Raw genomic sequence first — 12,517 nt, 5'->3', positions numbered from 1 at the left:
GAGAACTCCTGAACTACTGGCACTGAATCAATAGTCGGAGTCTCTACAGTAGTATCCCGAACATAGGCTAGATAAGCCAAACAACTCTTCTCAACCATGTGTTGAGCCTTTATAAAAGAAATAACCCGATTAAATGAACTAACCGACGAACCCTTCCACCACAGCCTAGGAAAAGATGGAATAGCCAAGGTAACAGTTTTGGCATGACAATCTAGAATAGCATGATATGGAGATAACCAGTCCATACCCAGAATAATTTCAAAATCGATCATCTCGAGTAATAAGAGATCTGCTCTATTTTCATAACCACATAATGTATTAATACAAGACCGGTAGATACGGTTCACAATAACAGAATCGCCTACAGGAGTGGACACATAAACAGGAGTACTCATGGACTCACGAGAAACACCCAAGAGGGAGCAAATAGAGATGACACATATGAATATGTGGATCTTGGATCAAATAATACTGAAGCTTCTTTGCCGCAAACAGAAATAATACATGTAACCACAGCATCTAAGGCCTCTGCATTTGGTCTAGCCAGAAAAGCATAGAACCGAGCTGGAGCGCCAACTGGATGACCTCCACCTCTAGGACGACCCCTACCCGCCTCCACCTCTTGGTGGTCGGACTACTCGTGGAGCAACTGGTCCGGTAAGCACAGGCTATTGACCCTGCTGTACTGGTCTACCCCAAAGCCTGGAGCAAAAACTCTGCATGTGACACGGATCCCCGCACTCATAACAACTCTTTGGTGTGATGGGCTGCTGACTAAGAGTCTGGCCCTGGGGACCTGAATACCCACTGGGATCTCCTATGGGGACAAAGAATGCCTTTGAGGCATTTTGACAAACACTTAGTGTGCATTATTGCCATGGAAGTGCTTGTAGGAATGAGAGATTGCCTCACCCTCCCAAATCGACTTGGAAATTTTGTGCTACTACCTTCGTAATAAAAAATAATACCATTCCTACAGGGTTAGTACAAACAAGCACATTGTTACTATGAAGAACATATCCAAACGTTGTCTGAATTATTACTACACCCAATTCAAAATTGACAAAATAAAGAGTTAAAAATCATACCTTAGATGCTTGGGAGGGGGGTTGCTCTTCAATTGATGTTGCTAGTGGTGCGTTAGTAGAGGAATGTATGAATTTAATGGAGTTTGTGAGTAAGAGGGGCGAAGTAGGGCGGGCAATGCTATTTTGAACACTTTGAAGAGTCAAGGAAAAGGTTGACAGTGTGGTGTTAAGGAAAACAGGGGTAGGGAAATAGGTTTATAATGGGCTGGGGACTGGGCGATTAGTTTTAATTTGGGGGGGGGGGAGGGGTTGTGTGTGTGTTAATAAAACAAGAAGAAAAAAAAGAAAAAAAATTCAACTTACCTGGCGTCGCGGGGTGGATCACGCTATAGCCTAGGCGATGCGAGGCAGTCAGCAAGCAAGAGACCAGGCTACTTGAGCTTTGCAGCGAGTAGGGGACCTGGCGACGCGAGAGAAGCAGCACGAACTAGCGCACTAGGAGCTGGGTGACGCGAGGTTTGCTCCCAGGTCCACTGTGCTTTAGGTTGTGCAGCACGAGGTAGGCAGTGAGGTCTGGAGCATACTCATGTGTTTTTTATTCTGTTTTTGATTGACTCCAAGCGCAATGACCTCCCAACGTGCTCTAGTACATGTTTAAACACCAAGTTAACTAAAAACTTGTTAGTGCCTAAAAACAAAAGTAAAATTCTAGTTAAGCTAAAATATACTACGAATTGGGTTGCCTCCTAACGAGCGCCTCAGTTAGAGTCACTGCATGACGAATACAATATTACAATGGGTTTCCTCCCACGAAGCGCCTGATTTAACGTCGTGTCGAACTTAAGGTTCACTCAACATTTGAGGCTCATTCCAATGAATCAGCGATACAACCCTTTCCTCATCCATGCCAAAGTAATGTTTCAACCTTTGCCCATTGACTCTAAACTTGCGAGAGCCATCTTCTAATGCAATTTCTACGGCTCATTCGGGATTCATCTCTACCATACCGAATGGTCCTGACCATCTTGACTTCAACTTGCCTGGAAATAACTTTAATCTCAAATTGTATAGAAATACCACATCTCTAGGTTTTAAAATTTCTCTCAAGAATATTTTTCTCATGCATCATCTTCATTCTTTCCTTATATAGCCTCGTACTCTCAAAAACATGGTAACGGAACTCATCAAGTTGATGCAGCATTATAACTCTACTCGTTCCAGCAACCTCCAAGTCAAGATTTAATTGCCTAACGCCCAAATTGCTTTAACTCTACCAGTAAGTGACGCGCCTTTCCAAATACCAATTTGTATGGTGACATACCAATCGGAGTTTTGAATGCAGTGCGGTAAGCCCATAGAAAATCATCCAATTTTCTCTCCCAATCAGTCCGAGTAGCATTTACAGTTTTGGTCAAAACACTCTTGATTTCTCTATTTGACACCTTCGCTTGCCCACTTGTTTGTGTGTGATACGGAGTGGCAACCTTATGGCGAACGCCATAGTTTTACAACAACTTTGTGAAGGCTCGGTTGCAGAAGTGAGTTCCTCCATCACTGATGATCGCTCTTGGAGTACCAAATCGGGTGAAGATATTTTTTCTTAGAAGACAAATAACTCCCTTTGCATCATTTTCTGGAAGTGCCACGGCTTCTACCCATTTTGAGACATAGTCTACCGCTACCAATATGTACTTGTTGCTATGTGAGATGACAAATGGTCCCATAACATCGATTCCACATTCATCAAATACTTTCACCTCTTGAATTGGGTTCATGGGTATCTCATGTCGACGGGAAATATTCCCGCCCATTGGCACTCATCACAGCTCTTTACCCAAAAGTGTGCATCATTAAACAATGTCGGCCAATAAAAGACTGACTCCAACACTTTAGCAGTTGTCCTTACTCCTCCAAAATGGCATGCATAAGGCGAACCATGACATGCCTGCAGAATAAAAGCTTGGTCTATCTCGGGAATACATTTCTGGATCATGTTATCAATATAAATCCTAAACAAATATGGTTCATCCCAGAAATACATTCGACAATCACAAAAGAACTTTTTCTTCTCTACATAGGACAAATCATAGGGAACAATACTGCTCACCGGGTAGTTTGCAATATATGCATACCGTGGCGCTACCTTAAGGATCGTGGCTAATAGTTGTTCATCTAGGAAAGACTCCATGATATCTTCCACATCGACCCTCTTTTCAGCTCCTTCAAGCCTGGACAAGTGATTGGCAACTAGGTTTTCCGTTCCCTTTCGATCACGAATTTCCAAGTCGAACTCTTGCAGCAATACCACCCATCGAATAAGGTGCGACTTTGAATCCTTCTTCTCAATTAGGTACCTGAGACAAGAATGGCCAGTAGAAACAATTACCTTCGAGCCTATCAGGTATGACCTAAATTTGTCAAATGCGTACACCACTGCTAGCATATCTTTCTCTGTCACTGTATAATTCAGTTGCGCACCACTCAAGATTCTACTTGCATAGTAGATTGGATGCATATATTTATCTTTTATGTTCCCTAGAACTACTCCCACAGCATAGTCACTTGCATCACACATCAGCTCAAAAGATTGTTTCTAGTCAAGTGCCACTATGATTGGTGCAGTCACCAGTCTATTCTTCAACTCCTCAAAAGCTACCCTACAGTCATTAGAAAATACAAATGGGTGATCCTTTTCAAGCAATTTAAACAAAGGGTTAGCAATTGTGGAAAAACATTATATAAACTGCATGTAGAAGCCAACGTGGCCATGGAAACTTCTTATGGCCTTGACGGAAGTGGGTGGAAGAAAATTCTCAATTATATCAACCTTAGCACGGTCCACCTCAATTCCCTTACTTGACACTAGGTGTCCCAACACTATACCTTTATGTACCATATAATGACACTTTTCCTAGTTCGGTACCAGATTAGTCTCCATACATCTCTTCAATACGCTTTTCAAGTGCATAAGGCAATCGTCGAATGAGTTTCCCACCACAGAGAAGTCATTAATGAAAACCACCATTATTTCATCTACCATATCTGTGAAGATGGCCATCATGCACCTTTGGAATATGGCGGGTGTGTTGCATAGGCCAAACGACATTGTCCAAAAATCATAGACGCCATATGGACAAGTGAACGACGTTTTCTTTCTATCCTCCGGGGCAATAGAGATCTGGTTAGACCCTGAGTATCCTTCCAGGAAGCAAAGGGTGGACCTCCCAACCAATCTATCTAGCATATGATCAATTAATGGCAACAGAAAGTGGTCTTTTCGGGTGGCCTTGTTTAATCTTCTGTAATCCATGCAGATTCTCCATCCCATGACTATTCTTGTTAAGATCAACTCATTGTTCTCATTTTGCACTACAGTTATTCCACCCTTCTTTGGCACACATTGAACTAGGCTGACCTAGTTTCTATCATAGATAGGGAAGAAGATTCATGCATCTAACCACTTGATCACTTCTTTCTTCACCACTTCTTTCATGTTGGGATTCGACCTTCTTTGATGTTCTCTGGAAGGTTTGTGCATCTTCTAGTAGAATCTTATGCATACAAAATGTTAGGCTGATACCTTTTATGTTTGCAATGGTCCACCCAATTGTAGTCTTGCATTCATTCAGAACCTACAAAGGTTGTTCTACCTGTACATCTAACATACCATATGAGATAATAATAGGTAAGGTTGAGCTAGGTCACAAGAAAGCATGCCTGAGGTGAGACAGTAACAACTTTAGCTCCAACTGTGGTGGTTTTTCAATTATTGGCTTAGCTGGAGGAGTATTTCTTTCTTCTAAGTGTAAAGACTCAAATTCGAGCTCTCGTTTCCAGTACCCTTGGTCTTCAAGACCCAAAACCAACTTCGCTAAATCCTCACTATCTACCTCTTCTAAGTTCATCAGACAGGCTGCTAAGGGAACTTTTGCATTCAGTGCCTCGTCTTCCTCCTCCAGAATCACATCCATAGCTTCGATCATAGAGCAATTAGCAAACTCACTGGGTCGCCACATAGACTTCTACACATTGAATGTTATTTCTTCATCATTTAGTCTCATCTATAGCTCCCCAATTTCACAATCAATCAAAGCTCTCCTTGTGGCCAAGAATGGCCTTCCCAAAATTATGGAAATCTCTTCATCGACCTGGAAGTCTAGATTAACAAAATCTAATGGAAACACAAAATTTCCAACCTGCACAAGTACATCATTAAGTATACCTGATGGCCTTTTCATCGTTCGGTCGACTAAATGTAGTAACATGGATGTTGGTCTTGCCCTTCCAATGCCTAAGCTTTTATAGATAGACAATGGCATCAAGTTTATGCTTGCCCCCAAATCACACAATGCTTTGGCAAAAGCATAGCTGTCTATGGTGCACAGAGTTATGAAACTCCCTAGGTCAGATAACTTTATAGATATAGGTCTTGTCATGACAACACTGCAGGTCTGAGTCAGTGTCACAGTTTCCAAGTCTTGAAATTCGAACTTCCAAGACATCAAATCCTTCATCATTTTTGCATAATCGGGCATCTCTCTCAAGGCATTAATCAATGGAATGTTTAACTGAATCTACTTCAACATCTCCATGAATTCTTATACTGCTAATCCTTCTGATATTTGGCCAACCTCTGCGGGAAGGGTGCTGGAAGTCGCTCCCTTCCTGTGACTTGAGTTAGATCCTACTCAGGAACTTTTTATAATGCCTTCTTTTGCACTTTCTCAGTCTCCTTTGCAACCTATTTCTCTTTTCTTAGTTCCTCCTGAGCTTGATGCACTCTTACTTTTGTTAGCTCAGTTGACTCTTCTACCTCAATTGGTACTGGGATGATTATCTCAGTTGGTCAGCTTTCAGGAGCAGTTTCTTGCTCTATATCAAGATCCCTACCATTTCTCACACTCACCGCCATAATCTTCTTCGGTCCATGCTCTTTTGGATTGACATGTGTGTCCACAGATAACGTCCCTTGAGGACGATTATTTAGAGACATAAATATATGCACCAATTGAATCTCAATGCCTTTTATTGCTGAGTCATGTGCTTCAACCTTATCTTGTATTTTCCATTGGACCCAATCAGCTATTGCAACATTTCTTTAATTTCAGACAACCAATCATCTTGTCTCACTATTTGTTGTTGTTGAGGCTGTTGATAAGCTAGTTGCTGATTTTGCTGATTATGTCCATGTTGCCTTTGATAAGGCACGACTTGACTCTGAGGTCGCATAACTCCAGTATTGTTGTTGTTAATATACTATTGTTATGTTGGTCTATACTGTTAATTCTACTGCCCCCAATTATGACCACCTTGCCTTTGGCCTCCATAGTTTCCCACATAGTTTATATTCTCTTGATAATTTTGAATGTCACTTTCATATTAACCACTCCACGAGCACACACATAGTTGGTTAATGCATTGTGTGCATAAGCCTCCATTGGTCATGTCAACTATGTGCTCCTGCTTTTGGCCTAACTCATTAATCCTTTTTGTTAGGATACTCAATTACGTCATCATAGTAGTCATATTCTCAGCCATGGATTTATTTGGATCTAGAGCTACTGAGTGAACTAAATGAGTGATTGTAGAGTCTCTTGTCATCCATCCTGAATATTGTTCCATTTTATCAAGTAAGAACTTACATTCTCTGAATGATTTGCTCAAAAATGCTCCACTTGCTGAAGCATCAACATTAGCCTTCAAGCTGTTTGCCAATCCCATGTAGAACCTTTGCCCCAACATCTGATTAGAAATGCCATGGTGTTGACACTTGACCAGCATCCCCTTGAACCTCTCCCACGTTTCTTGCAGTGTTTCAACTGGTTTCTGCCTAAACCTTAATATCTCGTCAACTTGCTTGGAAGTTTTATTGGGTGGGTAGAATTTATTCAAAAACTGCTTGACTAATTCCTCCCAAGTAGTGATGGAGTTTGTGGAAAAAACAACAGTCTTATTGCTTCCAATGTCACATTCGGTTGTCTTTGCGTGACACAAATCGACAGAAAAGTTTTCAGATGCAGTTGTGGATCTTCAATGTAAGACCCCGAGAACAGTCCCTTGTTATGCAACAAATGCAGCATGCTATTTGTAATTTAAAATGAATTAGGTTGTATCGAAAGGACTGCATACGCGATTGTCAGGTTTCTGCGGTGGGTTGTGCCCAATCATACAAGGCTGTTTCTGGCACAAGAGGTACCACACCCTAATTTCTCGACTCATTCACATTGTTTTGGTTGTCTCTTACATCACCCATGTCTAGTTTGATTCGCTCTGATGAGTTCTATTGTCCTTTGTCTTTCCTATTTGCTCGATTTAGTGCCCTGAAAGCTTTCTCTGGGTCCAGTAATGCTTCGTACAATTCACCAGTTCTTGAGGAGTTTCTAGGCACGCACCTGTAACACATAAGACTACAAACATTAGAGTTTAAATAATGAATTTCAAGATAAGAAAGCTGACTAAACTAAGAATTCTAACAATTCTTTTAGCCATAATTAATTACACCGTTAATTCCCCTGCAAAGGCGCCAATATTTGATCCTGCCCAACTATGCCTCCTAAGAGTTCTAGCGGTCATTGCAAATATAATTCGGTTTACAAGTCCGGAGTCGAATCCACAGGAAATTAACCTACTAATTACAATCACTAGTTTCGCACGAATTAAAGTAATCAACCTTTAGAAATATTAAATAATGATTTGAATGTTTACTAACTAAGATCAAAGTAATTAAAATGCAATAATTTATAACTAACATAGCAAACGCCGTGGACATGATTTGGAAAAGTCTAGGGTTATGATTTTCCCTATTGTCGGCATCCTCTCCGTTACGCTTCCTATAAATTTGCCTAAGTATTCTCTACCGATCGTGACTATTTTGGGTTTCATAATTCTCTTCAAGTAACTACCACAATTTACTAGATGTTTTCTTCTGAACTACACTAGCTGGCACTAATTCACCGTTCATTAAGAGTGCACCAAGGTTTCATGATTCCTAATCCGACCTTTAAACCCTCCGTATTGATTCCTCACATACGTTAGGAGTGATGTTGTTCAACAACTGCCAAAATATGTACCCCTTTTTCAAGAAATATACACTAACTAGGTACAGTCAATTGAGAGCTATTCAATCAACCACACTGTAAACGTAGTTGAACAAGTAGAAAAACATCAAAGGCAAATCTATATTAAATGTAGTAGAAAATTATCCTCCAATAGGTTCCATCAAACCCTGGATTAAAAAGTTTAGCTACTCATAAATGTATCAACAATCATCATGATGTTCAAAGACATTAAACTAAAAAGTAAGGAGATAAACGGAGGAAACACTCGTTTGATTCTCGCTCCACGGTGCTCCATAGCCTTTTTCTTCTCCAAAATAGTGTCCAACACTTTCTCAACTCGTTAAGGGAGTATTTTTATTTTAGGGCCGGAATCCCTTAGTCTAAATTCGGGTTAGAATCTTTTAACCCGCGACTTTTAGTTACTGGGTTATAAACCTCGCGAGGCAAGGCTTATAGCGCGGTCAGCCTGGCTACAGAGCTGGCTTGTAGCGCGGTCAAGCTAGCTATAGAGCTGGCTTTACTTGGTATGTAGCACGATTTGGGTACTTGATGCTTTGGTGCTCTTTTCTTGCATTTTTGTCCTCTTTTAGTGCAACTTTCATGTGACTCTTTCTTCTGGTGCTCCTACACATAAAACAACACAATTTAGCTCAAATGTCGCACAATTAATCAGTAAACCAACAAAATATAGGGCGAGTAATGTATTAAAAGTATAGCATTTTGGCCGAACATAAATAATAAAAATAATAATTTCTTAATTTGTTTTTTATTTAATTATTTTTAAAATCAAATTCATTGTTTTCACTCGCTTTATACGCGTATATTTCACACATTTCGTCCAACTCAGCAGATTTAATGCCACATAAGCTTGGTCAATGGTAAGAAGCATTTAAAATATTAGTTTTGGTCGAGTTGAGGTGTTTGGATGAAACTTTATAGAGTACAGGGGTCGGGATGTCAAACCGGAATAAGTACGGGTGTCTCCTAGGCTATTCTGCCTATTAGTTAGCGTAATTCTTAGATTTAGTCACTCCGAAAGCTAATTTAAGGTATATTTAGTCTCATTTTTAGATATCTACCATAACATCTATTTTAATTTCTTGTGGTTAGATGTGGATTCTTAGTTGGATTATTATTGCAACAATCGTTTTACTTTTCCTTTAGAGGTGCATGGGTGGTTTATTTAAAAATAAATTTGCGCAAGAGTAAAAATTCAAAACATAATTAAACACCATACTTCGAAATGAAAAACTTGACCAGTAAGCTATTGCACCATGGACAACTGCCCTCTTCCTCTAGTGTGGGGCTACAATATTTTATTTATTTCTAAATAAAAGCAACAATTAGTGCGAAAAGTAAAATATTAATTTCTAGATAAAGAACTTGAAGACGATAAAAAAGAAGACAATGATAAAAGGAATCACGGAATAGAAATTTTCGGACCCTGATACCGGAGGATGAAACTGAACATGAGTATATGTCAAAGGTACCATACGCAAATGCTGTTGGTAGCTTGATGTATGCAATGGTTTGTACGAGACCTGAAATTTCACAAGCCGTTGGAGTTATTAGCAGATATATGCATAATCCAGGAAAGGAGCATTGGCAAGCTGTAAAATGGATTCTACGGTATATTCATAGTACTGTAGATGTTGGGTTAGTTTTTGAGCAGGAAGGCAATCAGTCTGTAGTTGGATATTGTGACTCAGATTTTACGAGTGATCTGGACAAACAAAGGTCAACTACTGGTTATGTGTTTACTTTTACAAAGGCACCAGTTAGTTGGAAGTCTACTTTGCAGTCAACAGTTGCTTTGTCTACAACAAAGGCAGAGTACATGGCTATTACAGAGGCTGTGAAGGAGGCAATTTGGCTTCAGGGGTTGCTAAAGGAGCTTGGTATTGAACAAAAAAATATTACAATTTTTTGTGATAGTCAAAGTGCTATTTAATTAGCGAAGAACTAAGTTTATCATGCAAGGACGAAGCATATTGATGTTCGGTATCATTTCGTACGAGAAATCATAGAAGAAGGTGGAGTCACGGTAAAGAAAATTCATACTACGGAGAACCCTGCTGATATGCTGACAAAAGTGGTGACTGCGGTCAAGTTTCAACATTGTTTGGATTTGATCAACATTGTTGAACACTAAAAATTGAAGATGAAGACACAACCAAAATTTGTTATTGAGAGAAAATTGAAGATGTGAAATTTTGCCAAGGTGGAGATTTGTTGAAATTGTCAAAAGTCTCACATCGGTGGATGACAATTTTGAATGGGAATTTCACCCTATAAAAGAAGGCCTAATATTTAGGATTGAAGCACGCCTCTCATTTACCTTTTTTTATCTTCTTAAGGCATTTGTATCTTCTCTCTTTAGTATTAATTCGCTTGTAATTTTAGAGTGGAATAAAATATTGATTGTGTCCGAGGAAGTAGGCATAATTAGTCGAACTTCGTAAATTCTAGTGTTCTTTTATTATTGTCTTATTGTCTTGTTTATTATTTAGTGGTTGTCATAATTTTTGGTATAGTAGTTGTGACTCATTCACACTATATACATTTGGCTTCCGCAACACCTGATACCGGAGGATCACCTGCCGAACGTGTCGGTGTCACCTCATCATTTGAATATGAATTATAATTGCTAAATGATGGAGGCGGGATTGGTGGACCCTGACGAATTTGGTTTGGTGATCGGTCATTATAATTATTTCTTCGTTTATTACTTCGATTTGATGCAACGCGGTCTGTAGATGGTTTATTGCTCCTAGGCAAACGTGAAGGATCGTTGAATATCTTTCCTGCATTTTGGGAAAATACAGATGGACAGTTCTCCCTCCTGTTTTGATGTCGCAAATTGCCAACCCCAGCCATAATTGATTGGGGAAGCTGTGTTGTTGAATTATTGGAATCCATCTTTCAGATCTCTGTGATTATTTCCTTTTCCGGTTTTCCAATCCCTGATAAAACAAATACAGCTTCTAAATGAAAATTATAAATCATCAAAATAAAGTGCTGATATTACGTAAAAAGTTTATTATCAAAATTGCAACACATTTGTGCTCTAAAGTCTTGGAGCTCAAGAAGTTTATATGATTGCCATTTTGGCTGAAATCTTAAAAACACAATCATAACTGAAAATACCTAAAGGGAAATATTTGTAGAGAGAACAAAAGTAGTAGCAGTAAGTACTGTGTTTACAAACACAAAATCTTTTGCTTTTTCACTACAAGCTTCTTTTTAATAAGAACGAAGCTTTTAGGAAAAATAAATCTAGCTTGCTTTTACAGCCAAAAACTAGCAGAAAAATTTGAGGACCGAAAGAAGAAAATAGGAAAAACCAAACCCAACTTTTACAGCCAAAAACTAGCAGAAAAATTTGAGGACCGAAAGAAGAAAATAGGAAAAACCAAACCCAAACTAATTACCTTCTTAGTATGAGTAGTCAACAAAATTAACACAGAAAGGACTTGAGGCTTGGCATTTATAGTGTCAGATCTGGCTTTACGAAACAACGAAAGACTTGACCGAAAACAAAAGGGAAAAAAAGGACGAGATACGGAATAAGGAGTGCGAAAAATTTCCGCCATCCTTGTTTGAAGTCCGAGTTATTCCCTTAAAAAAAAAACAAAATGGTCCTACGTTTATGGTGCAAATAGATGTTTTTATGTTTTGGGAAATTTCCACGAAGGGCGAAAAGCATCTACACCCAACCTTGTTTTAAAAATCAAACTTCACCTTCTACTTTAAATAATAATTATCATTCTCCCCCATTTCTCAGTTGACTTTTTTAAAATACCTATGTTAACCTTTATAATATTAACATTGTTATAAGAAAAATCAAATTATGGTGAATATCTACTTTTCCTCCATGATCTTCTCAAATGCACATATTCAATGACATATTTCTATGCTTAATGACATATCCAATGATATATGTTTCTTCACTTTTCATGTCTATATAAAAGACTTGTAATAAATAAGAAAATACACACAATTGAAGAATAAATAAGAATCTCTCTTCCTCTCTTTCTATCTATATCTATTAGCTTGTTTTTCCTTGTTCTATATTGTTACTTTGAGCTATATTTCATAACACGCTAATCTTACTAACTCACCAATTCCTAGTTTACTTTGCATAAGTAATAAAACTTTAGTCTCAACTATCACTACTAGAAATTCGGCAAAAACCGACCAAGGTCGACCGACCAACTTTGGTCGGTCTTCTTTGAGTCCCATGAAATTTATTTTTCAAGAAACCGACCAATTTTGGTCGGTTTTTCAAATAAAATAAATAAAAATTAATATTAAAAAAACAGACCAAAATTGGTCGGTTAATTCGGCCGGTCATTTAAAAAAACTGACCAACTTTGGTCGGTAATTTTACTTTTTAATAAAACCGACCAACTTTGGTCGGTTATTTTCGTG

At 38.8% G+C, this 12,517-nt stretch overlaps 1 protein-coding gene, 1 long non-coding RNA gene and 1 other non-coding gene across 3 annotated transcripts; 1 reads left to right on the top strand and 2 right to left on the bottom strand.

Moving 5' to 3' along the window:
* Positions 1-5,089: 5,089 nt before the first annotated feature.
* Positions 5,090-5,545, bottom strand: LOC104115050 (uncharacterized). The gene has a single exon (XM_009625624.1). The coding sequence runs from the start codon at positions 5,543-5,545 to the stop codon at positions 5,090-5,092; it is 456 nt and encodes a 151-aa protein (XP_009623919.1).
* Positions 5,546-6,780: 1,235 nt separating this feature from the next.
* Positions 6,781-6,887, top strand: LOC117281184 (small nucleolar RNA R71). Its single transcript, XR_004511803.1, has one exon. It is a non-coding gene; the product is annotated as a small nucleolar RNA R71 (small nucleolar RNA).
* Positions 6,888-9,323: 2,436 nt separating this feature from the next.
* LOC138900571 (uncharacterized) lies at positions 9,324-11,728 on the bottom strand. Its single transcript, XR_011411679.1, has 3 exons — positions 11,518-11,728; positions 10,666-11,049; positions 9,324-9,530 (listed from the first exon to the last, which is right to left on the bottom strand). It is a non-coding gene; the product is annotated as an uncharacterized lncRNA (long non-coding RNA).
* Positions 11,729-12,517: the final 789 nt, after the last annotated feature.

This window comes from Nicotiana tomentosiformis, chromosome 10 (assembly GCF_000390325.3).
Source record: "Nicotiana tomentosiformis chromosome 10, ASM39032v3, whole genome shotgun sequence".
Taxonomy (NCBI): Eukaryota; Viridiplantae; Streptophyta; class Magnoliopsida; order Solanales; family Solanaceae; genus Nicotiana; species Nicotiana tomentosiformis.
Note: the sequence above shows the minus strand (reverse complement) of the source record. Positions and strands in the feature narration are given on the sequence as shown.

What these genes read in the sequence shown, in the direction of transcription:
- LOC104115050 (XM_009625624.1), bottom strand. Translation starts at nt 5,545, where the DNA reads ATGATGAAGGATTTGATGTCTTGGAAGTTCGAATTTCAAGACTTGGAA.